The sequence below is a fragment of the Spermophilus citellus genome (genome assembly GCF_964194105.1).
Source record: "Spermophilus citellus genome assembly, chromosome: 2".
Classification (NCBI taxonomy): domain Eukaryota; kingdom Metazoa; phylum Chordata; class Mammalia; order Rodentia; family Sciuridae; genus Spermophilus; species Spermophilus citellus.
This window is the reverse complement of record NC_138183.1, coordinates 23,469,915-23,497,080: the sequence shown is the minus strand read 5'-3', so window position 1 is coordinate 23,497,080 and position 27,166 is coordinate 23,469,915. Positions and strand designations below refer to the sequence as shown.

General features: G+C 38.9%; 1 protein-coding gene and 1 long non-coding RNA gene across 5 annotated transcripts in view; one reads left to right on the top strand and one right to left on the bottom strand.

The window, feature by feature from the left end:
• The window catches only part of LOC308642952, a 1,001,730-nt gene that overhangs the window by 87,138 nt on the left and 887,426 nt on the right, over window positions 1–27,166 (top strand). The gene's annotated exons all lie outside the window — the stretch shown is intronic.
• Window positions 1–27,166, bottom strand: part of SVEP1 (sushi, von Willebrand factor type A, EGF and pentraxin domain containing 1) — a gene marked incomplete at its 3' end in the record, with an annotated part of 177,575 nt that overhangs the window by 3,747 nt on the left and 146,662 nt on the right. For both annotated transcript variants that reach the window (XM_081282377.1, XM_081282378.1), the window contains exons 38-46: window positions 24,277–27,059; window positions 21,945–22,170; window positions 18,824–18,979; window positions 16,045–16,108; window positions 12,614–12,787; window positions 11,017–11,193; window positions 8,330–8,500; window positions 3,663–3,758; window positions 1,626–1,721 (exon numbers count right to left, since the gene is read on the bottom strand). In XM_081282377.1, coding sequence (XP_081138503.1) covers window positions 1,626–1,721; window positions 3,663–3,758; window positions 8,330–8,500; window positions 11,017–11,193; window positions 12,614–12,787; window positions 16,045–16,108; window positions 18,824–18,979; window positions 21,945–22,170; window positions 24,277–27,059 — 3,943 coding nt within the window. The remainder of the gene's footprint in view (window positions 1–1,625; window positions 1,722–3,662; window positions 3,759–8,329; window positions 8,501–11,016; window positions 11,194–12,613; window positions 12,788–16,044; window positions 16,109–18,823; window positions 18,980–21,944; window positions 22,171–24,276; window positions 27,060–27,166) is intronic.

Sequence of the window (27,166 nt, the reverse complement as noted above, 5' to 3'; positions counted from 1 at the left end):
AATAAATAGGACTAAAACCAGCAAAAATAAACCCCAGTAATCTAAAACCAACTCTCCATAGTTTCTGCTTGCTGATATAAGAAAACATTATTCCTTTTTGGGGAACCCTGAGTTAGTGGTGCCTGGCAGTCCTAATTAATTTGTCATTATTTTTATTTCCCTGTTGAAAGCCTAACAACTTCTTCCTTTCTGAAAATGTCAGAATCCAGCTGTACCTTTTGGGAAACTACATTATCACACAACTGCCTACTCTTTGAGTTTTCACAGAACACCCCCAAAACTCAGTAGGCCCTTCCTCTGTTCCTTTCTTAACCCCCTCCCCTTCACGCCTGTGTTGTCTCCCGGTTTCTCTGGCTCAATAAACAGCACCACCTGCCACTCCTGGGCCCAACCTGGGACCAGCATGCTTGACTCCTCTTGGATCTTTATCCCCACAGCAGATCTGTAACTAAGTAACATTTATGCTCCTTTTCTCACTTTTCTCAGATCCACCTTTTCTTGGTTATTGTTTTCCAGATTCATTACTTCTTTTGTATTCTGCTTCTATTACCTTCCAACTAATCTCCTGTTTTAAGTCTTGCTTTCTGCCATTTTCCACAGTGTTGCCCACATCACTTCTTTAAAAGAAAATTTGATCACATAATTTTCCTGCTTAAAATCCTCTTTGCAGCTTCTGAACTTGCTCATGACAAGTTCCAGTGTCTGAAAGCCTGTTCTATTTTAAATTTGACCCACAGAGGAGGTGGTATAAACATTTGTACTGGAGTGTCAGAGTTCATACCTAACAAATAGAGGAAGCCTTAGTCTTTTGACAGTTGCTTAAATTTTTAGAACATTAAAAAGAAAAAAAAATCCTGTCATTTTAAACTGTTTTATTTGACCTTTATGGAAATACCTATTATATTTGGGCGCTACAGTGTGCACTGGGGATATAAAGACGACAAAGAAATATCTCTGCCCTCAAGTGGCTATAATCTAGTGGGGGCCAGGATAGATAGATAACCAAGCAATTAAACAGAAGTCAAAGCAGACTAAATGCTGTATTTAAGGTAGGCAAGGGCTATAAGGGGACATGCTTGTCACCAACCAACTGCAGTTTTTTACTGTTGTCCATGATAAGGAATCATCTCTTCTGAAGAATTTTATTCCCACCTTCACAGAAGTCATATTTATTTATGACTGTTTTTTTTCTAAATAGTAATCATGAACTTAGTAATTTAGCTTTATAGAGATTAAAATAAAATTTCTGAATCTCTGAATAACATCCACTCTATAGGCTGTGAAAGAGTCAGCAAAGGTTTTATTCTTATGTTATCTTAGGGCCTTTTTTCTTTTTTCCTTTTTCCTTTTTTGTGGTGCTAGGGATCAGAGAGCTGGGCACTGTACCACTGAGCCACCCCTCTGGCCCAGAGGTTGCTGTTTGGCACAGGCCCCCTGAAAGGTGTTTTTTCAGGCATTGATCCAGTTCAGTGTCGAGACCATCATTCCAACGATGGTCTTGAGAAGTCTGAGAATCTTTGGGAACCTTTTGTTCCAACACCTCCTCTGAGCCTCACTTTTACTTGTCCATGTTGGGCTTCGTGGGACCAAGCCACCGAGAAAATAAACTGAGAAAGGAAGCCTACCTGTATGACATCGGGACCCAGTCCAGCCAGGTGGGCAGTCACACTGATAAGGGGCCACACATCGACCCCCATTCAGACAGGGAAGAATGCATATTGCTAAAAGAGAAGGGAATTTAAAAATATTTGACCAAAATGCACATGCTCTGATACGTTCAAGTAATCAAAAGACACTTTGCAGGCAGAGTGAAACCTTACACGACCTAGTAGAGAATCTTCCTGTTTGTGTTCTGCATACTAATGACAATCACTGGGAAAACACAATCAGGAAAGGAAGTCTGGATCCTGAGCCAGATGTAATGACGCTCATGCCAAATGCACTCTCTGGGTGCGGACACGCTGTAATCAATGTCTGCTAAGTGCTTTGATTCCTCTCTTCACAAAATAAGTAGAATGATCTTCATTTACTATCATTTTAAATTTCCATTACAAATTATGTTCAATGCTCTTAAGACGGTTTGGCTGCCTGGTGGCTCTTCTTGAACTAAAAGTGTGAATGGAAATCAGATTATACTGTAGGCTGCTGTTTGCAACATTTTATCCAAAGGGGACAGTTTGCCCTTTATTTTCTAGGAGCTGAGGCCTGATGGTGGTAGAAATAGATCTTTCCTACATCTTCCACAGCAATCATTCTTCCTACTGGAAGAGACAGAGTTTATTTAAAAGATGTGAGATTGTCTGTTGTCTTGCTCCTCACAGTGCCATTGTCTAATCAATAGAACTGGCATCACCCAGAAGTTGCCTAGAAGTGGGGTCTCAGGTCCCAAGCCAGATCCACTGAATCAGAATCTGCATTTTAACAGCATCTTTCAAATAATGTATATGCACATTCAATCCTGGGCAGCCTTGCCTCCTTGGTCTCATGCAGAAGGACACACATATGCTCAGCTAGGCCTGTTGTTGGGGTGACCCAGAGTGAATGCTCCTCAAGTTTTTGGACTCTTGGCGTTATGGCAGGTTAATTCTGGGGGCTCCAAGTAAAAAGGAATGATGGAGGAAAAAGAGAGGAAAAATACGATGTCTCTTCTTTCTTAGTCATTGTAAGAATACTTGCTAGGGTGAGTTGTTAGCAGCCATAAATTTATTTCCATCATACATTTCCCCTTATAAAGTAGCTGAAAAAAAATCATGCTTATTCAGTTCCAGAATCTTAGAAAATGCCTGGCCTTTAGAAGAAACTTATATAGACCCATGACCATTGTGTTAATGACTCAGCATGGGTTACCTACACCCTTCGCACTGAAATACAAAATCATTCTTAGATATTAAAATATTGAAACACCGTGCAGTAGAGACATTTAAAACAAAGACATTTAAAAACATTTAAGGCCAATTATTTACACTGTTCTGGAAGTTGAAAATCCAGCACATTTTTGTAAGGATTAAAACTTTATACTGATCAACCAAGTACTGTGTAGATTAAGAGCGGCAACTTTCCTTCTTTTCTTTTTTTTTTAAATATTTTTTTTAGTTATAGACGGATGCAATATCTTTATTTCGTTTCTTCATTTTTATGTGGTGCTGAGGATCGAACCCAGTGCCTCACATGTGCAAGGCAAGTGCTCTTCCACCGAGCCACAACCCCAGCCCCTCCTTATTTTCTTAATCAGGAGGAACTGTTCCTAATGACAAAGAGTGAATGTTGGGTGACGGATATTCCCTGCAAAGTACAATGTTTTGCAACGCCACACATTTCTACCGACTTTAGCAGCAACTGGCATAGTCCATAGCAGACCTGAGAAGAGGGAAGAAGGCTGGGAGAATCCATCTTCCAAGAAGACTCTTGGAAATGTGTGCCAAGAGGCATGTGAAGATGACAGGTGGATCTTAACACTGCATTTTCAAGGTCATTAACAATCCAGATCATCTGCAGATCTGTGGGAATGGTGGATGAGCCCTGTCACTCTAGTCAGTCTGCTATGAGGATTGAAGCCAATCAGTTCCTCCCAATAGTGCAGTCGGTTCGTAGGAACTCCCCCTAAATGGGCAGCTTGCAGGCACAGCATCAGAACTCAAAGTAAGAACTGAGGACAGACTCACGCTCTTCGCAGAGACGCCCCATCCAGCCATCTGGGCAGGAGCAAGCATTTGGGCGCTGGCAGACACCTCCATTCTGACATGGGAATCGACACACAGCTAAAGGGAAGCAGAGAGGGTCATAACTCTAGGGAATTATGGAGGGGTGATAGTCAGAAAATAAGATTGCGCATTTATAATTCATTACATTTCCTGGACTCAGGCTTTCAGGAAGAGCAAACAAAACTAAATCTCAAGAGGTAATTTCAATATATGGAGAAGTGTGACATTTTATTGGCTGTTACCAGTACAGTCTTTCTCCTAGCTTTATTGACGCATAATGGATAAAAATCGTGTCTATTGAAGACTTACAACTTGATGTTTTGCTAAATGCAGACATTGTGGAATAACTACCACAATCAAACTCATCATATTTATCTCCTCACATAGTTACCACGGTCTTTCTTTTCTTTTCCTTTCTTTCTTCCTGATGAGAACACTTAATGTCTAACCTTCTAGCAAATTTCAACTATACAATACAGTATTTTTAACTGTATTGTATAGTTGAAATACAATACAGTTAATATTGTTTAGTTGAAAGATCTAATGCTGTGCATTAGATCTCCAGAATTAATTCATCCTGCATAAGTGAAACTTTATACCCTTTGACCAACATCTCCCCATCTGCTCCCACCCCACTTAGCCCCTGGCAACCGCCACTGTTGCCTTGTTGTAGAGTCTGACTCTTTTGGAGTCTACACAGCACTGAGCTCAGGCAGTGTTTGTCTTCCTGTGCCTGGCTTATTTCACTTATCATAATGTCCTCAGGTGTGCCCATGTTGTTGCAAACAAGAGAATTTCCTCCTTTTTTTTTAAGACTGAATAATACACCACCCCACATTTTCTTTATTCATTCATCAGTTGGCAGGTTGATTCCACAGCTTGGCTGTTGTGAAGAAAGCCGTGGCCACTGACATTTTGAGTTTTGATCATTCCTGGCAGAAATCTCAGACCCAGCTCGCCTAGACATTCTCAGCCTTCCCTGGTGCCATGGCTTTGGGTGGCTCCATGGAGTTCAGATGCTGTGGTTTTCTCTGCCTGGATACTATTCTCTTTCTTCCCTTTGCTCTAGTCCTTTCCTGCTAAAGTCCTCTCCCCTTTCAAGATCAAGTTAGAAGTTTCTCTCTCTCTCTTTCTCTCTCTCTCTTTCTCTCTCTCTCTTTCTCTCTCTCTCTTTCTCTCTCTCTGGGAAGCATTCCCTGCCTTGTTCCCAATTCCCAAGCAAATAAAGTCGTGGCTTTCCTCTTCCTCACTTCCCAGGACTGAATTGTAACAGACCTTCCCTGTGTGTGCGAGTGACAGTAAATCACCTATCCCACTCCGGCAGGTATCTGTGTCACTCTCTTCCTACTTATTTTTCTACTTATCTTTAAACGATGGTCAAAATGTCTGGTACAGGGATTTGCATTTTTTAAATGCATTTTTGTTGAAAAAAATTTCTCTGATTCCCCACCCAATGGATTCCAGGAGGCTGGGTGGCCTTTCTCTTGTCCCAAAGACATTTCCCAGGGCTTTAGAAAATTAAGTCTGAAGTCTCAGTTGAGTCTAAATCAAATCTGGAGACCTTCTCACAGCCTCCAGAGTAGTGGATACACTTTGGGGATTGAGTTAAGCCATGTGAGAGGCAGATATGGCTCTTTACAGTGGGACAGTCCCTGTGCACTTGGGCTGCCCTGGGCATGGGCTGTGAATCCCAAGCTAGCCTGGAGCTGGCTCCATGGGGTTAGCAGGCAAAGTAGCTTCCACATGGAGGTCCCACAGCTTCTGCTAATTGTAGGTGGAACATCTGGTCTTTTTCCAAAGAAGCTTCAGCAGTGTTCTCTCAGAGCAGGGCCTGTGGTGCACAGGGAGTCACCTGTCACATCCTTTTCAGGTTCTCCTTGCCGGGGGGGGGGGGGGTGCTTAACCCAGGGGGAACCAGAGTTATTTGAATTGGGTCCAAGAATCACTTCTCATTCCTGAATCACTGGCCCTTCTGTATCCTGTATATTCAGCTTCTGCCAGCTACTGTCTCTGTATCCAGCAGACAGGGCTCCAGGGACTTGAGATCCAGGAGGAGAGAAGCAGCAGTCAGGGTGCAGGTGGGCAGGAGGCAGCAAGGCGGTGTGTTTCAAGGTGCAGATCAGAGGATAGACACGCACATTACTGAAGCTGCTCTCTTGGGGACAGGGAATTCATGGAGTGAGACCGGGGTGATTATAACCCCTCTAAGACATTCTTGGTCATCAGTATCTTTTCTCTCTCTCTCTCTCTCTCTCTCTCTCCATCTTTATTTAAAAACCTTTGCTTTATTACCTCTCCAACTAACCCTAAATAGCCCAGTGTAAATCAACTAGTTTGTAGCCTGTACTAACTTAATACTCTTCCCCTTCCCTCTAGCCCAAGTTCAAGAGTGGTTTACCCTAGCTTTCATCATCTCTTCACCTTTTCCTCATTCTTCAAACCACAGTAATCTGACTTCTGCTCTCAACCCACCCTTCAACTGCTTGAGCTTACTCTATCCTGTCTTCCCAAATGTCCAATTTAGTAGGTGTGCTTTGGTTTGCTAGTTTTTCCTAAGTATGAGCCACGGTTGGCCATTGCTCTTCTTTAAAAAAACAAAAAGCAAAAAAAAAAAAAAAAACCCTCACTTCCTTTGGATCCTAGGCTGCTACTCTCTTCTGATTTTCTTTCACCTTGCTGGCTCCTCCTTCTCATGTCCCTCCTTTTCTTGCTGACCTTAAAGTGCTCATGTCCAGGGTCTCATCCCTGGCCTTCATCCAATATTTTTTTCTGGTGTATGTGTGCACATAGATATAGATTCAAAGGATACAAAATCACAGATAGGGTGAACAATTAAGAGAGTTAAAGTAGAATACCAAGTCTACAGGTAATAATATTCTTCTGTTTTGGAGACTTTTGCTTAAATAAGTAAATTTTAGCAGTTCTTGCCACAAAAAATGTATACTATGTGAAATAGTGGGTATGTCAATTTGCTTCAATATAATAACTGTTTTGCTACCTATATTTGTCTCATGATATCATGTTGTATAATTTAAATATTCACACTAATATTTTATAAAAGAAAGTATAGAAAACCCTAATATACTTCTCTGGCTCCCGTATGTATGATTCTAACACCATTCATGTGTGTGTGTGTATGTGTGTGTGTGTATATATATATAAGAAATACATATATAATTGATCTCTGTATATGTATGCTAGAGATTTCATTTGTATATTATATTCAATATACATACAACATAAATCCAATTCTTCCTTAAATCTCATTTGGGAAAATGCAAAGCACAAATAAATATTCCATTCTATATTTCCTCTTTGCTTCAATTCAGAATGCCTTTCCCTGAATAATGGCTTTAAGATTAGATCAGGGTTTGACTTCCCTGTTAAATCTTCCCAGATGCTCCCCCACCCTCACTTCCCTTCACAAGAAAGGCCAGTTTTGACCACACGGGGCTCTTGGAGAAAGCTTAGTACCTCTCTCTCATACTCTGTACCACATGGTTTTCACTTTTTGTACGATGGATCTATTTTGGCCCAGAGCAGTTGTTCCATGTGTGAATAACGCCTCAGAGAAACACAGAGCTGGCCCGAGAGAGGCTTTGCTACAGAATCAGCTCCAGGGCTCGGGTGGAGGATGAATATTATAGGCTCAAGATAGACAAAAAGAAGCTCAGGTAGTTCTGGGAATGTAGTTAGGAGGGTTTTAGTTATTTGAAGGAGTCAAGGTAGGAAGGAACAAGGTAGTTTATAGGATGCAGGGGAGATGTCCCTTCTAGAATATTAAAAAATAACTCATTATCTTATTTATTTATTTTTAAATTGTACACAATACCTTTATTTTGTTTATTTATTTTCATGTGGTTCTGAGGATTGAACCCAGGGCCTTACTCATGCTAGACAAGTGCTCTACCATTGAGCTACAGCTCTAGCCCAGAGCTGAGTATCTTAAAGCAAACAAGCACACAGACTTCCTTTTGACTTCTTACCTTAAGTGAAGCAGTACCTACACCTGAGGAGAACGTCTTCTGCAGCCCTCTCCAAGGAAGGTTACACATTCTCTTCCATGTCCTGGGTTGTGATCTCATTCGTCACTGTTGTTTCTACATAATTAATGTCATTTCTCCTCCAATGAACCTGACTCTTTTGAAGCTCATGATGTTCCCTCATTGACTTCCACAATTCTCCCTGAACACCCAACTCTTTAAGGACTTTGGCATTTATACTCCAAATCTATATCTGACCATTGTCTGCATGGACAACCCACATAACAACTTGACTATTTGTGTAGTTTCTTGGTTACCACTGACTTGTTTCACTACCATCATTCTTCACTTTGAGTAAATATTTGTAGAATTGGTGAAATTATTGTGATTTTCAAAAAATCATATTATATTTGTGTACCACATCACCTTTTCCCATTCTGTGGGATTTAGAACATGGAATCTGAGGATTCTTTGTGTCCACTTTCAAGCACAACACATAACATTAAGGAAAATGACCCAACTGTTAAGAGAAAGTTTAAAGCCAAGGCAAAAATAAAGTAGTATGCATATTAATTATTGGTCATATCAGGCTACCATACACATTTCCCTGCAATTTCACTAAGAAATAACCCAACATTTCCTTACCTCTGCAAGTAGGGGGTGATGTCCATGTTCCATTTTCCAGGCAAATGCTCCTCAGGGAGCCCACAAGCATGTATCCACTGAAGCAGGAATATGTGATCATGTCGCCATATTGATAATGTACGCCTCGTGCAATAGCATTTTCTATGTGAGTCGGAGGCCCACATGAGATTTCTATAGGGAGACAAGACCACAATTAGGTCTGTGGCACTAACCCAGACTGGGAATACCACCTCATCTTCAAGTCCAAATTAATTTAAAGAGCAAAGACAAAATACATAAGGAAATATTTTCACTTCCATAATATGTAGAATATTAGGAACTGAAAGAACATATTGCTGTTGTTTAGAATGATTAGATGTACAAGGTCAAAGGGTTTTTTTTCCCCCTCTGATCAAATGTTGAAGTTGAGCTTTTTTTGTACCAGGGATTGAACCCTGGGGCATTTAACCACTGAGCTACATCCCCAGCCCATTATTAAAGTTATATTGAGAGCCAGGGTCTCGCTAAATTGCTTAAGGCCTCACTAAGTTGCTGAATCTGGCTTTGAACTCACAATCCTTCTGCCTCAGTCTCCTGAGCCACTGGGATTACAGGCATGCACCACCACACCCAGCAAAGTTGAGCTATTTTAAAGTCAATAAAGAAATCTGCAGGAGACCAACAACAAACTCTTATAGCTCACCCAAGAGGTGTGTGCAAGACAATGTTAAAGCAGAATGCTTATCAAATTAGAAGAGGAAAAATAGCAGGATTGTAGTCAAAGTTATTGTGTCAGAGTGAAGATCATGAATTTCAGTGCTACATATCTCATCAGGAATGTGCTGGGTTACAGTTGTTACACCCCTGTAATCCCAGAGACTTGAGAGACTGAAGCAGGAGGATTGCAAATATGAGGCCAGCTTCAGCAATTTAGGGAGACCCTGAGGGCCTGTCTCAAAAATAAAAAATAGAAAGAGCTAAGGATATAGCTCAGTGGTAGATGCCTCTGGGTTTAAACCCTAGTATAACAAACAAACAAACAAACAATCAAAAACAAGCACATTTCTAGACTTTCTGGCTTATGAATCTGCATTTTACACTCACTCTCTCTGGGTGATTCTCATGTACACCAAGTTTAAATCATTGATGTGTAGGGATAAATACCAGAGGTTGGTGAACACAATGAGGAAGCTTGCTCCTCAGGGTAAGGAAGGATATTTGGTTCTAAGCCAAAGACTTTACGTCTAATAGAAAATGCAAGAGAGGATTGAGGATAACAAACAATAGTAGAAACTGTCTCCTCTCCAAGGCAACCCCTGACCCTTTCAAGAATATTGAGGAATAATTAAGCATGCATGGAAGGAACATTTGTAACAAGAGCACGTCTCTTCTTGCTCTTTCTTTCAGCAGCCTGAATGGCTGTCTGGGGAGCCAAGACCAAGGTGAGGATATGTGGGCAGAATGAGGCCACTTGGCCTGCTTTCCTCCAGGCTAGTGGCTCTAAACTAGACTAGAGGGTCCATGAGAAACTCCAGCTTATGCATACTTAGTTCTTCCCATTTCATTAGAGGTAGGTTTTTGCAAGCTTTGGGGACCTGAATCCCAGTTAAACGCCTAGCCCCACATTTAACTGGAGTAAAAAAAAAAAATCAACTTTGGAAGGCTGGGTAAGCTACCAGTTGAAAATTCAGGGTCTTGAGCTATTGGGTATCCCTTCCTATCTGGAGATATTGCTAACACAGTATACACCTATTTATTTATTCTTGGAAACAAATCCATAAGACAGGTATTACTAGTACTATTAACAAACAGAAGTGCCAGGACTCTAAGGAGGTAAGGCGGTAGGCAGAAGTTTTAAGGATAGAATTCAAACTCAGGTTTTCACGTGCACATTTCTTATCTCGTTAATTGGGGGTGCGAGTGCTCTGAGGATGGAGACCATTAAGGGCAGAATATAGTCCTATACTCCAGCATATATTCCAGAGCCTTGCATATGGTTCAAACCAGTGAATATTTTTTATTGATTGCTGTTGAGGGAATAGTGGGGCTAGGAAATGCATATTAAGAGATGTCAACGTCATCTGTTATCACAAGGTAGCAAGAGATACTGCCAGACTGTGGAGTGTAAGGCCACATCATGAATGTATCAATATGTTGCTAGCCCAGTGTTTTTCACTGTGTGCTTCCTGGACCAATAGGATTGGAAAAACCCAGGAACTTGTTAAAAATGCAAATTCTCAGGTCTCATCCCAGACCTACTGAGTCAGAAACTACAGATGCGCCCCCAGCAACTTGTGTTTTAGAAAGTTCTCTAGGTGGTCATGATGTAACGTAGGTCTAATTTTGAGAACTGGCATGGAACAATTTCGATATATATCCATAAAGCACTTGTGGCTTACTAAAGGCTAGTTTGAGGACAGTGTGAAAGTTTAATTTCTTGCTTATTTTTAGAAGACTACACTTTGAAAATTTGCTCAGTAATTCCTGGTCAGGTAGGTTTTAGCTTAATTCTGAAACTTTTTTTTTTTTTGGCTTGGTATTTAAAGATTTTTTTCCTAAAATTTTAAACATTCATTCAGGAGATGCTAACCAGGATAGCACAGAGATCTAAATATCTACAGTCACGTTACTTGATTGCAAATACCCTCACAAGGATGGGAAAACATTCCATGCTGAGGGAACGCTCTGGGCTCCACCTGCGGACTTACTTTCACATTTGGCATTTGTCTGTGTCCAAGTCTCGTCGGGGTTACAGGTTATGATGCCGTGGCCATGGAGCAAGAAACCTTCCCTGCACTTGATAGACACGTTCTGATCAACAAAAAACTCCTTCTCAGAAAGCACAGCATTCTCAGGAATCACAAAAGGGACAGGGCATGGATTTGCTGTTAAAAAGAAAAGAAAATGCTTACTGATATATTCCCTCTTATTTCTTTAAAGGCAGAATAGAGTCCTACAGAAGATGGGTCCTCAATGATGGCAATATGAGTCTTAAAAAATATAAAACTTCAAGGGCTTGGGGCTGAGGCTCAGTGGTGGAGGCTTGCCTTATACACATGAGGCACTGGGTTCGATCCTCAGCACCACATAAAAATAAATAAGGAAAATAAAGGTATTGTGTCCAACTACAACTAAAAAATAAATATTTAAATAAATAAAATAAAGATACTGTGTGCATCTACAACTAAAAAACATTAAAAATAAAGTATAAAACTTCAAATATTACTTGAAGACTCCCTTTGAATCCACATGAGAGTATTTGTAAAGATAAAATCAGATAAGATATGAAAACACCAAGTTATTAAACTTCTATTGTAAGGTACCTACAAGTCTAAGATGGTCAATTAGATCAATGCCTGAAATTATGGTCCACAACATTATTTAAGATTTCTTTTTATCAGCACTGGGGAACATTAAGTTATATTAAAAATCCAGGGGTACATCAAATATTCCCCTAAAATGTAAAGACCTATTAAGAACACAGAGTAAATTCATCCCACTATCACTTGGCCTTCTTTCACCCAGCATCTTTCAGAAGGATGGCACCACAGAATCACCAGCATTTCTGTGTGAGATGAACGTCACTTTAGACGCACACTGCTGTGAGCAGAAGATCAGAACTTAAACTGGGGAGTTTGCAAGCCTCATTTATAAAGATGGATTCATTCCCATGGGTCTGAAGAAAACACAGGAAATGACAATGGGGCTGAGCTTGCTCAGCGCACCTGTATGACACACATTGCAACACTTATTCCGAGCCCTACGGTTTTCTGATTTTAAATGGGCACAAAATAAGTCCTGGTTAGTGACATTGCTTCCACTGAATCTGAAAGGCTCAGTTCTTGCATTATGATTTTTAAACAGTAACCAGAGCTCTCTCAACTTTTCTCTTATTTTATGAATTATTTTCATTCAGGGGATTACATTTATATATACTTTATTATTTATATATACTTTATTATATTAACATTTTACTTCAAACATATTTTCTTTCTTTATCCTTTTCCTATCTCTAATAAAATTCATTATACATTTCTGTCAAAAATTTCTTCATGAAATTGCACTTTCTCTTGGTGCCTTGAACTTGTAATCAGAGAAGGAATCTGATAAAAGCTCACTCTTAGGATGTTTTAGATAACACCAGCAGATTTTTTAAGAGACCCCATAAGATTTGGTTTAATAATCACAGATTGCTTTCTCTTAGCCAATCTCAGTTATCAGTAGAGTTTCCTCTACATTTTAGATGTGCAGGATGCTAATTATGAAGCTGAATCTCATTAAAACCTCCCTAAAGTCAACACATACGTTTGCAGTGAGGAATTGGGTGGCTCCAAGTTCCATGTTGAGTGCAGTGTGCCTCAGCGGACCCTTCAAGGCTGTAGCCTCTGCGGCAGGTGTAGACAATGCTGAGTCCAGCTGTTCCATTTTCCAAGTCAGCCTTCCCGTTAAGGAACTCAGGTGGGGCTACACACCTGGACTCTGAAAGGAAGAAGAAAAGTCTTACATTAAATACTTCTTCACATCCTCTTTCCTTCTTTTTGCTGTAGTTTGTTAAAGGTATTCAAGGATAACATCTATAAAATATTGAAGCCTACATATACAAAACAAGATGATACTTATTGATGGAGGGAAAAAAGCACATAATTAAAGAATGCTATTTTATCTATTTTCTCCAGCAGTCTTTATGTATATAGTTAATAATGCTGGGTTAGTGGGGTTTGAGTAAGCAGGTAGGTGAAATAGAGTAATTTCATGTGTTAAGTTGCTACCATGGTCAAGAGCTTTCCATATAAAAATAACCAAGCTTATTTTTTAAAAAATATATTTTTAGTTGTTGATAGACCTTTATTTTATTTATTTATACATAGTGCTGAAAATTGAACCCAGTGCCTCACACATGCCAGGCAAGTGTGCTACCTCTGAGTCCCAGCCCCAGCCCCAGCCCCAGCCCCTCAAGCTTATTTTGAATAATTCTTAGAATGTAAGCCTAGATAAATATACAGGATGTATATTTATCTGTTATATTTGAATATCAGCTAAATAACAAATATGTTTTCAGTAGAAGTATATCTCAAATATCATAAGGGACACATTTATATTAAAATCATTTTCAACTGAATAAAATTTAAATGTAACTTAGTGTCCTATGTTTCTTTTCTCTTTTAAATCTGGTAACCTTACTTAACAGTAATTCTGAGATTATCTCAACTGATAGTTGAAGAAAAGTGAGTCTCAGAGGGGTTAAAAAACTTGGTCATAATACTTGTAAGGAGGGATAAAACATAAATTTATTGGATAGTAAGTATTAAAAAGAGGTAACCATGAACTTGGGGGAAACTGCATTTTAACACTAATATTAATATTTTATATGGCTTTTAGGGCTATGCAAACTTCATATACTGTTGAGATCTCATTATAAAGGATGATTTTGCATCAGTGAGAAATGTTATTACCAGGATTGTGCTACAAGGAACCCAGGGGTGGTCACCCTCCCTAGAATCTTAAAAAATAGATTTGAATCCTAATTTTATAATTCTTGTGGAGTTAGAGGAGGTGGTTTAGACCAGCTGCCCTCAATTTAAAATGCATATTATTGTTCCTGAGAAGCTTTTATGCTTAGGGCCCTATCCCAGACAAAATGAATCAGAAGCTCTGTGTAGTGATGGGCTTCTGGTATTTTATTAAAAACTTGCCAAATAATTCTACTGCTAACTCAGAATTAAGGGTCCCTGAAATGACACTAGCTGACTTTTTTTTTTCCATACTGGTGAGTCTTGCGTGTGCTGAGACCAGGTGTCTTAATTTTGGCTGTTCTTCGGAATCACTTGGAGATCTTTAAAAGGTATAGATGGTGGGTCCCAACCTCAAAGATTCTGATTGAACTGTATAATACTGGAAAATTTCAAAGCTCTCTAGGATATTCTAAAATGCTGAAGTCTAAAAACCAGAGGCCAAAGGCAATGTTTCTCAAACTTTAATATGCATGCAAATCCTCCAGGGATCTTGTTAAAAATACGAATTTTGTTTCAGTAGGATTGGGGTGGGACCTAAGATTCTGAAGTTTGAACAGGATGCCAGGTGCCATTGATATTGCTAGTCTGTGGGCCACAGGTTGAGAAGCACTAGGTCCAGGATATCCTACTGATTTGTATGGGCTTCTCTGAGCTCTGATAACAGATACCAACAAATTTAATAATTTAGTAAATTATATAAGGCTCTTACAGATCAGATTGCTCAGTATGCATACTGAAATACTGATATTTTATATGCTTGGGGAGAAAATATGCACGGAAATGTATCAAAATACTAATAGTTTTTAACCCCTAAGTGGTGGGATTAAAAGCTGTTTCGTTTTGCTTATTTGTGTTACCTAATTTCCTGAAATTAACTTGTATGATGCTGATAATTTAGGAAGAAGTAAAGAAAGCCCCAGGGAATAATAAGATACATACACGGTTTCCTATTACTGTCTCACATTTCTGAGATGAAAACTCTGCAAACCATAGTCTTTGCAGTTTGAGCTAAATTGCAAAATGGATACTGCCCCCTCCAACACCATGAAGTTCTTCAGTGCCAGGTGTGCATGATTCCTTTGCGTTCTGCACCTCCCTCCTCCATGCATACATACACACACTTTGGATCATGAGCAATTTATATAAAAATGCCATTATCAGGAAGGAATGTCCCAAGTGCCAGATGAATGCTGCATTTCTGTGACTTGAGAGGATACTCACTATTTTAAAAATGTTTTTCTCTATAATCTTTATCCAAGATTTTTAGAACTAAAAGCAGTCATTATTCTCCACTGAATTACTTCCATATAATAATATAATATTCCTTAAAAGGCTTACCTGTTCCATATACACAAAATTATCTTATTCATCTACCTCTGAAAATATCGTTGAAACTACCAGGAATAAGGATTTAAGTTCCTGGAATCCTAGCACCTGCTCAGCCACTGACTTGATGAGATAGTGGGCAGACCACTTGTTTCTCCTAACCCCCACTGGCTCATTTGTTAGTCAGAGAGACTGAAGTGGATCATCTAAGGGGCCCTTCCAGCTTGAGAATTTGACAACTCCACCAGAGAAAACAAAAACAAAAACAAAAACTTGCATTGGTTTAAAATGACTGTCTCTAAATATATTGGCTTTTTTTTTTTTTTTTTTTTTTTGGTAGAGGAAGTACATGGGCCACAGATTGGGAAAGAAGTCATGTGGATTAAACTAAATGTTGCCAAATAAACCTGGTTGTTCTCATAAAATGAGTTAATTCAACATTACATACATATAAACTGAAAAATCATTTATTTGACAGATATCCCAGCACTTAAAGAAAGATGCCTGTATTGACCATTACTGCCACCAAGAAGCAAGAGCTCCAAAACTTCTTCTAATTGTGCGTGTTTTGGAGGGACCCCCCCCCCAAAAAAAAAAAAAAACCACAAATCAACACAATAATTAATTAGTTCCCAAACAAAATGTTTTCCATTTCAGAGCCGAGGATCTTGTATTTTACTCTAATTAATCACCAATCTCTGCTTCAGTTTTTGGTCCTTTTATTGGTTCAGTGTCCTTGAACAAAAGCCCATTAAACATTCTCATATTGTTGATGGAGTTGGTTCAAAAAATTAAAAAAAATTAAATTACAAAACTGATATATAAAAAAACAAAGCCACACCATTACCTTGTGTCCTCAGTATCATTTTCGGGAATATGAAGTGTCATCTAACTTACTTTGGCAGGTTGCTGCTCCTCCACTCCATACTTTGTGTTCCTGACATACGCGTTCTCTGTTCCCCTGTGGATCAGTGGAGAGGGGTCACCAACAAGATCAAAACTCCGTAATAGGAAGATGACAAGGGATTGCAAAGCTAGCGTGGCTATTAACTTGAATGGCTCAACACTGGAATGCTAACTAAATCTAGCAAATGAATATAGGGAAAGGAGTAGCTTTAGATTCCAAAAAATCTATTTGTCAAGTCACTTCAAGATTCATCCCTGGAAGACTAGTGTAATTAACTTACATACAACTTGGCTTCCCCTTCCACTTTAAATCACAGCTAATTATAATCTATAGCAAAGACTGAGGTAGAATGGGTTAGAAAGGCCCAAGAAGCATATTTGCTTAGTATATTTAAAAAATACTTTGAATTGTATGTATCTTTCCATACCTGAGAGGTATAGCAAGGGTTATGAGATACCATATTGATATGAAGATTGAATTTTTCAATAGTGTAATATATCTGTTTAACATCAGCTTACCCTATTGAGGATTCGTGCATTTAAAATTTTAAATGTTCTGGATAAGGTCATTCTAAAATTTTCTCCCTGCCTTCTGAAATATGATCTTATTGAAAAATTATTTAGAATTGTTATCTGAATACATTTTTCAATATCCTGTAGCCCTTGAGGACTACAGGATAGGTACAGGATAGGTTGTTGGCTCCCTGCAGTTATTAGGCTAAAGTTCTGTTCTTTGATTGCTGAGTATAATTTCTATATTTTCTCTGCTTCCCAATTCTCTAAAATATCTTGCTATAATCATTTGTGTTCCTAAGGGTAACTCCTTTTCCATGCATTAAGTTCCTAATATACTATGGAATAGTAAATAAATAAGCATTTATAATATTACATGTTAAAAAAGGCTGGGTTCTAAGTAATATTTCAAGGGGTTTGACTTTAAGTCAAGTTTATGAACTTCAGCACATGGATTCTTTTTTTTTTTTTTTTGGTTGTTCACAACATTACAAAGCTCTTGACATATCATATTTCATACATTAGATTGAAGTGGGTTATGAACCCCCTATTTTACCCCAAATGCAGATTGCAGAATCATGTCGGTTACACATCCACAATTTTACATAATGCCCTATTAGTAATTGTTGTATTCTGCTACCTTTCCTATCCCCTACTATCCCCCCTCCCCTTCCCTCCCATCTTCTCTCTCTACCCCATCTACTGTAATTCATTTCTCTCCTTGTTTATTTTCTCATTCCCCTCACAACCTCTTATATGTAATTTTGTATAGCAATGAGGGTCTCCCTTCATTTCCATGCAATTTCCCTTTTCTCTCCCTTTCCCTCCCATCTCATGTCTCTGTTTAATGTTAATCTTTTCTTCCTGCTCTTCCTCCCTGCTCTGTTCATAGTTGCTCTCATTATATCAAAGAAGACATTTGATATTTGTTTTTTACAAATTTTTACTCCTCACACTTCAGATAGAGCCCTAATATCCAGAGTATACAAAGAACTCAAAAAATTAGACAATAAGATAACAAATAACCCAATCAACAAATGGGCCAAGGACCTGAACAGACACTTCTCAGAGGAGGACATACAATCAATCAACAAGTACATGAAAAAAGCACATGGATTCTATAATATTTTTTTCATTGCATAGAGACTTTACATATCATATTATTATGAAACTGTGTTCTAGGGGGAAAAAAAAAGACACTTCCCTGTAAACACCAGCCAGCTAACCCTTGAATTCAAGGTCAATCTTATTTCATCTGAGCCCCACCCCTCCCAACACATTATTTTGAAGCAAATCTCAGACATCATCAAATAATTTAATAGTAATATTTTCAGTTTGAATCTCTAAAAGATAAGGATTTTTATCAATCTATCCTTACATTATTACCTTATTTTTATTCTTATTTTTTAACCTTTTGAGGAAATAAAACAAGATTCATAGAAGCCTGCTTCCAGCTTTCATGGACTCGTAACATTTCCTTAATTGCATGGTCAGAAAATAATGGGTCATCCTACACAAATTTAACAGGCTGCTGGCAATAAATACTTCTACAAAAACTATATTTAAATTCAACTATGAAAAATAAAGACATGGAAGAAGAATTTCCTGAAAAAACCAGATAACAGTCTTAGGTTTTGTAAAGTTGGTCTTTTAAATGGCAAGTTTGATGCTAAGATAATGTTTTCAGCAAAATTAATTGTGGTCCTCCCACTAAACCAAACAGGGATACCTAAGTACTGCTGATGGGGTTTTAATATTATAACCAAGAGTGATCTTAAGAAGAAAGATGGTATTTGGTTAGGAGTGCTCTGATATGGCAACCTGGCCTCTTTATCAAGAACTTACCAATCTATATGAACTCATTGTTTTGGGAAGTCCCAACTTTGCCTGCCTAAATCCTGGCTGTCACCTCACCATAGCGACGGGTGTCTTTGTTGCAAAGTGTGGTCACCAGCAATCCAAACATGTTTCGATGTTCAATTGAAGTCACAGTAGGTTTTTGTGGTTGGAAAACTGACTTCCTCTTCCTTAAACATAGCTTTCATTATTTTTATTCAAGACATTTTGCTTCTTAAAATTCTATGTCCCCTTAACTATTTCTAGGCAAACATTAGAGTATATATAAGGCAACAAAGTATAATAGGATCTTTTAGGAACAAAGTTGGTGAAGTCAACTTGGGCTAATACTAAAATACTAAATATTCCCAAGCGTATCAGAAAAACAAATCAATTCTAGTTAAACAATTTGTTTTCTTACCTCTAGTACATAGCCAGGTTCACACTGATACGTAATCACGCTTCCAAAGGTGTATTTAGTGCCAACCACAAATCCATGTTCTGGACTTTCAGGTTCCCCACAGGAAACTGGGTTGCAGGATTCGTCAGAAATTGGTGGATCCCAGGAACCGTCAGGCTAAGTAACAAATAAATTTAGGTTGTCTTCAGGAATTAATACAGAAGTGGAGAAGTTTACAAATATTGGTATGTGGCAGAATAATTCCCAAAATGACAGTCAAAAGGGCCTAGAATTTAGTCCTACTTTTTAGGGCTATTATTTGTAGCCCTAAAAAGCACACACCAATTATCAGATGGTCTTCACCATCATCAGCATTTTTAGACATTTCTTAAACAGATAAAATAAGTATTTTCCTCTTTATATAATCCATTCAAAAATCAAGAACACCAATCTCTATGATTTCATGATAAGACATGAGGACTGAATGGCTGATATAAATATTCCAAGACTTCTAACTAAGGCACCTTATATTTCATATGATTCCACATTTTCATTAAAAGTTTATGAGGACTGGCAGTCTTTAGGTGGGCTGCTCAAACTTTAAAAGGACAGTTTTCTTTTCTCCATTTCAACATGAATACTTGAAAATATTCTATCATTATTTTGAAGGGGTCACTTAGTAAAAAATTTTTTTCTTTAAATATTCTTTTTTTAAAAGTACTTTTTTTTTTTTTTAGTTGTAGATGGACACAATACCTTTATTTATTTATTTATTTATTTATTTATTTATTTACTTACTTACTTACTTACTTACTTGTGTCGTGCTGAGGATCAACCCAGGGCCTCACATGTGCTAGGCAAATGTTCTACTACTGAGCCACAACCCCAGTCCCACAGTTGTCTTCTTTGAAGATTGATAGTTATTCTCTTGCTGACTGTGATACTGTGTGTGTCTATTTTTTTTTTGTAGTTGTAGATGGACAGAATGCCTTTATTTTAAGAGTTTCTTTTTACGTGGTACTGAGGATCAAATCCAGTGCCTCATGCATGCTAAGGCAAGAGCTCTGCCACTGAGCTACAGCCCCAGTCCCCGACTTTGTCAGGATCATTCATCAGTCAGTCCTTTTTCCATCGCTTGTGATGTTTCCTTACAGTATCCACTTCTGACTCGTTTTTTTCTGTTCCATTCATTTTTCTTTCTACCTAATTTAACACCAATACTACACTGATGGGAAGGATTTTGTGTGTGTGTGTGTGTGTGTGTGTGTGTGTGTGTGTGTGTGTGTTTTGGTTTTGGTATGGGGGATTGAAATCAGGAGTATTTTATTACTGAGCTATATCCTCAGCCCCTTTTTTATTTTTCACTTTTATTTTGAGACAGGATCTCTCTGAGTTGCTGAGGCTGGCTTCAAAGTTGTGATTCTCCTGCCTTAGCCTTCCAAGTCATTGGGATTATAAGCATGGGTAGTTCTGAAATTCTTAACATGTCTTAATCTGACAGTGCTGGTCTTCCTTCAGTATTAACTTTTAAAAATCTGTATTGATCTCTTCATATATTTATTTGTCCTACAAACCATAGAGCCATTTAATTGCCTTGTAATAAAATATTTCTAGGTACTAATATAATCATATGCAATTTATGCATTTAAAAACTTTGAGACCAGAAAATTAAACCAAAACCCAGTTAGGCAAAGGATGAAGGTCCCATTATTTATGAGGAAGTAATGAAGGTCTTCAAAAATAAAATACTGGAAAAAAAAAGAGTCATCAGGATCCAGGGTACTCCAGGGTCCCTGGGGGACTACTCAGTTGTCCATACACCCAAACCTGGAGAGCATCACTTTGATTCTCTTAGTCATGGAGGGACTCTGCTTGGTTCAGACAGTTCTTGCAAAAAAGCCTCCTCTCATTGTGGGCAATGGGGTGCATGCCTGTAATCTCAGCAGCTCCAGAGGCTGAGGCAGGAGGATTGTAAGTTCAAAGCCAGTCTCAGCATCTTAGTGAGGCCCTAAGCAACTCAGCAAGATGCTGTCTCAGAACAAAAGAAAACAAAACACAAACAAAACAATAAAAATAAAAAGGTCTGGGGATATGGCTCAGTGGTTGAGCGTCCCTAGGTTCAGTCTCTGATACTCCCTCCCTCAAAAGTCTCCCCTCAAAAATTTTAGCTGTGAATCTAAGTAAGATCTTCTAGAACTAAGCGAAATTTGAGAGCATGGTAACAATGGCAGTCATTTGACCTGTTCCTTGTGACGATTTTGCTTTTAGGTATGGTAGCAATCAATCATTAAGTATGCATGACTTACAAATGGAAAAGTCAGAGAGAATAAAATAATTCTTGAGTTCCTGCTACATTTTAGGCTTGTACTAGAAACTTTATATACATTAAATAATTTGATACTTTCAATTACCACAGATTTACAAAGAAAACAAGCTGGAGAAATGTAAGGTCACAGAACTTATTAATGTTTCAATGGAGACCAAAAAAAAAAAAAAAAGAGTCTATGGATACAAATCAACCACTATCTTTGAAAAGATCATTTTTGCTGAAACAAACTCATGCATAGTTTCCTTGCATTGTCTGGCTTCTCACAACCACCATACAAGATGTGTATTGTTATATACATTTCAAATAAGGAAACTGAAGATCAGAAATTTTAAGGAACTTTAAGAAAGTTCAAACAAGTCATGAGTAGCTGAGGCTGGATTTGACTCCAGTTTGCTGTCTGCTTCCGTAAACTTTGGGCTTTTTGCTGAAACTGAAAACATTTGGCATGACCCACGGTTCCTTTTTATATGACACTCTTTTGAGCAAAAAATAAACCTCAAACCCCCAAACCCCAAAACCCAAAGCCAAAACTAAAATCATTCATGGTTAACTTGTCACAAATGTCCTGATACAGGTATTTTAACACTTCACCTAACTTAAGTACTTTATAAATTTCAAAATGAGAATATTGGGAGGAAAGATACATTATTTTATTTTATTTTACTTTTTAACCAAGAAACTTCTTAAAACCTTTAATGTAAATGAAAATGTGAGGCATCCTTTCTTCTCAGGACAGGAGACTGCACATTTTATCCTCATGACATATAGATATCTAGAAATTTGATTTACATGTTCCAATTAAGATAGTCTTACCTGACATGTCGATACGTTAGCTCCCTGGTAGGCATACCCTTCTACACAGGACACAGAAACTTGCTTATTCACACTGAAGTCTCCTCCATGAACAAGTATGTGTGTTGTGTTTGAAGGCAGAAGACACTGTTTAGGACTGCAGGAGATTGTCTCTGGGAACCAATGACCATCTTCCTGGCAGGTAAATGTATCCATATCTGTATCCATTATATAACCTTCTAGACATCTGCAATAGAAATGCAAAAATAAGTGTCTTTAAAAAAAGCACAATATAGTTTCTGACCTATTTTTGGATTTAAGAAGCCATTATAAGGCTCAGTAGGCATTTAATGTGCTACATCAAAACTGATTCAAGGGCTGGGGATGTGGCTCAAGTGGTAGCGCCCTCGCCTAGCATATGTGGGGTACTGGGTTCGATTCTCAGCACCACATAAAAACAAAATAAAGATATTGTGTCCACCTAAAACTAGAAAATAAGTACTTAAAAAAACTGATTCAAATGTCAAGTGGATAGCATTGCCATGAAAAAAACATTATTATAGCAATGATAGTCAGATTAATCCTAAGCTATGCACATTCAAGATTAGCTAAGGCTAAAGTTTCTTTAAATGTTGATGTTATTTTTCTTCACTGGGAACAATAGCATTATTAAATTTATTTTTGTTCTAAAAACAGCTAAGAGTTCAAGAAATTATAGACAAAGTTCAAATAGACTCATCTATTGGTAAAAGTATAACATAATTAATACTTACTGAGCATCTGCTTTGTGCTAAGTATTGTTCTAAGCTCTACGTAGGATATGTCTTTCAATTCTGATGATTGGGTATTATCATGTAACTGCAGTATTAGTGTTCAAGCTCAACTCAACATAGCTCTCATACTTTCTATGATTTTTAAAATTCACATTTATTTATTCAATAAGTGTTTACACAGCCCTTGGTAAATTCTCGTCACTGTACTAAATGCTGTACAAATAGCAACTCAAATTCTAATGTCACCCTTAGGAGTAGTGCTATGATTATCTTCATTATCTTTATTCTCAATTTGCAGATGATGAAATACACCAGAGAGATCAAGTGGATTGCTTAAAGCCAACATGTTGATGGAATGATTGGGCTGATTACCTGCCTCCTATCAAGCTCAATAGTAAATCTATCTATTATTTAGAGGGACTGTGGCTCTGCAGTCCATACTTTTACCATGATTCTAGACTGTCTTTTAGATTAAATGATTTAATTTATTAACATTTATTCCTAGATAACATTCTAAAAATTTCACAAATTGCCAGGATAGTTAGGTGTCAGAGGTTTTACAAATGCATAGGGATTTAATTATCAGATACTAAGTAAGGATCTGAAAGATGATGTAATCAACATCCAACAGGGAACAAAAAGCAGGGAAGTCTTGAGAGGCAGGTGGCACTGTGGCTTCTCAAGATACTTTGACTCACTAACATCCAAATGGAAACTTTAAAATGTGGTTCCAAAGCAAGGAATAATAGTTTTTTTTTTTTTCTGTTCAGTGCATTATCCACTACTCCTCAGTATCATTATCATCTCAGCCCCCTCTTGGAGCTACTGATTGCTGCATTTATAACGTGGAGCTAAGATGTCCACAACAGAATGCTTAAGAAGAGTTGCTGAATTATTAGTCAAATCCAACACAAGAATACATGGAGGCTCATCCATAATTAATTCAGAGATGTAAGTAAAATTTAAATTGTTTCAGAGGCTTTCAATATATTTGAACATTTTAGTTATTTGTTCCCAAATCTAATTCACAAATTAATTCCACACTTTATTGTATTTTATTTTAATAATACATTTTAGATGGAGAAATTTCCAGCAAAAATCATTAAATGCTTGGTTTATTTAGATGACATAGGTTGGAAGTCCCTTTTAGATTATCTCTTTTCTTTTTATTGTTCAATGCAAGTTGTACTTTTTGGCCTGAATTTTCTTTATTTTCCCTAACATTCACATGTATAAATATAACCATCAAGTTACAAACATAAGGAAATTTACTATCATGATGTTTTAAAAGAGCCTCACAATTCAAGAGCTATCCAAGATAGCTAAAGGATCTTGTTGTTTCAAGATAGTTATGGTAATTACATTAGAAATCAGTCATAAAAAACATAAATTTACTTTTACACTCAATATACTTCTGCAAAATTATATGTTAAGATAAATCCAGTGTTAACAGTTTTGATTCTCAGAGAATAGTCCAGAGGTGGTGGTTTCTTCCTCCCTAGCTAAGTTTTGACCTATCACTTTTCATTTTACAATCCTCCTGCCTGCACCCCTTGGAGACCCTAGAGTCATAGTCTTACCTGAGTTTCACTTTGCTTCCATAGGTGTGTTCCTCTCCTGTTGCCACTGCATTGATGACAGATGGTGGGGGTCCACAGGACAGGGGCTCACAGACGGGATAAGGCTGGCTCCATGTCCCTTTCTCTGTACAAACAAGTTCTGATTTGCCTCGTTTGACATAGCCAGCTTTGCAGCTGTAAGTAACCACGATTTCCTCCAAAGAGCTGCTTTCTCTGATGAATGAGTTTGGGATGGTTGGGGGGGGACCACAAGAAACATGTTTGCAATGTGGGAAGTCAGAACTCCATTGGCCATTGGCTTCGCAGATGATTTCAGAAAGTCCCTGGAGCTTGAAGCCTTTGAAGCACTGAATGTGGGCTACCTTTCCACAGCCAAAATCAGTCCCATTGACAGTTCCACTTTGAATTACTGGTGCAGAACACCTGCAAGGTAGGCAGGAAGGTGGGCTGCCACTCCAGGAACCATTGGAGAGACACCGTCTTGAAGGACTTCCATGAAGCTTATAATCTGGAAAACACTGGTACTGTATATGCCTTCCATGATAAAAGGAAAAACCATTAGGGAAGCCATGGGCAAGATCTTCTGGAGGTCTACAGTGGACTAGTTTACAGACAGGAACCTCTGCATCCCAGGTACCATCTGACTGACAGGTGATTTTTGGAGCACCATGCAACACATAGCCCTCCTTACAGTGGAACACCACTTCCTTCTTGTAGCCAAAGTCCAGGCCATCCATCATTCCATTTGTCACCTGTGGTGGGGTGGCACACCTGACAGGTATGCAGTTGGGAGTGGCTCCACTCCAACTTCCATTGGCAAGACAAACACGACTCCTGGTTCCCTCAAGCAAGAACCCTTCATCACAAGTGTACTCAACCTTCTTTTGAAATGTATACTCATCACCTTTCACCTGGCCATTGGCTGAGATTGGTGGTGAGCCACAATCCACAGGAATGCAAACTGGCTCAGACCCATCCCATTTTTCATTTTCCTGACATGTTCTCCTCTCAGTGCCATTTAACACATACCCAGGATTACACGCATAGTGCACAACGCTCAGATATGTGTAGCTGCTTCCTTTGATGGTCCCATTCATGATTGGATGTGGCTTTTTGCATGAAATGGCCTCACAGTGTGGCGGGGCACCACTCCACTTCCTATTCTGTAGACAAATTCGCAAGTCAGAGCCTACTAGAACATGCCCGGGATTGCAGCTATACTGCACAGCACTTCCCACAGTAGCCTCTTTAAAATGCAAAAAGCCATTTTCAGGAACAATAGGTAAGTCACATTCAATTGAATTGCAGGAAGGTGCACTGCCATTCCAAGTTCCATCTTCCTGGCAGATCAATATGGGATTCCCCAGAAGCTCATATCCTGGGTTACAGGAATAGGAAACCACAGTGCCATATAGAAAGCTGGATGAATGTGCATCAGGAGACTCCTTGGTATTTTCCCAGGTTTTAGCCAAATGTTGAAGAGGGTGAGAAGACAGATATGGAACTTCCATCAGGTCATCTTCTTGATCAGAATATCTCTGGTTATCTTTGACTTTAGTACATTCTCCAAAATCTATATGAGGAGGGAGACCACAGTCTATGGGTACACACTTTGGGATGGAGCTTGACCATCCTGACTCTTTACAGGTCTGCATAGCATGACCAGCCACCTGAAACCCAGGGAAGCAGCTATAGATGATCATGGCACCAAAGCTGTAATCTGCGCCTTCTACAAAACCATTTTCAATGGGTTGTGGGGGATCACAGTGAATGGCATTGCAAGATGGGGCATGCCCATCCCAATTACCTGTCTCTAAACAGGTCAGGTCTTTGGGACCTTTGAGTAGGAAGCCTCGGTCACAAGAGTATGTAACAATCTGTCCGTAGTGAAGGTTTGTGTAAGAGAACTTGCCATGTGAGATCTTCTTGGGCTTTGGGCACTCAATGGGTCTACAGGTTGGTTTTCCTCCAAGCCAGTGACCATTTTCTCCACAAAGATTGGTGGTATTTCCTACCAACTCGAAGCCTGGCTTGCAGGTATAGAGAGCTGTGCTGAGATAGGTAAGGCCTTGCACATCAATGATGCCATTGGGGAGTTCCTCGGGTTGGGGACACTCTACCGGAACACACTCTGGCAGTGGAGAGCTCCAGGTGCCATCAGCTTGACAGAGAATGGTAGCATCTCCTTTTAGGAAAAACCCATCTACACAAGAATACTTGACAGTACTTCCAATATGAAGGGCAGCAGAAGGAGCAGGGACACCAAAAGAAATGAGAGGAGGTGGACGGCAAAGAACCATCTTACACACGGGAAACGAGTCATTCCATTGCTGGTTTGGCAAGCACTTCAGGACAGAGGGACCTTGTAGGACATGCTCTTCTTTACAGGAAAATGTCACCACTCCTACCTCAGAAGTTGACTCCTTCAGTACGAGCTGGTTTTCCACGAGGGGCGGATCGGCACACTTGGCGGGCACACACTTGGGGTTTGACTTCTTACTCCATTTGCCGGATTTCTGGCAGGTCCAGGAACTGTCACCAACAAGCTCATAACCCTCATGACAGAAAAACTGAACCTTGGCCCCTACTTCAAAGTGTTCTCCTTTCATGAAGCCATTCTGGATTGGGGGAGGTTTCCCACAGTTGAGAGGGATGCAGGACAGGGGGGATTCACTGTGCCAGTGGCGATTGGCTTGGCAGACATACACAGGACTCCCCACGGACTTGTAGCCTGGGTTACACTGGTACCTCACTTCACTCTCGAAGATCCTGCCAGTTGAGTGCTGAATGACAGGGAGAAAGTGAGTGCCCGTAATTTGTATGACAGAAAATATAACTGACTAAATGCTTTGGCAGTAAAAAAAAAAAAAAAAAAAAAAAAGAAAAAAAA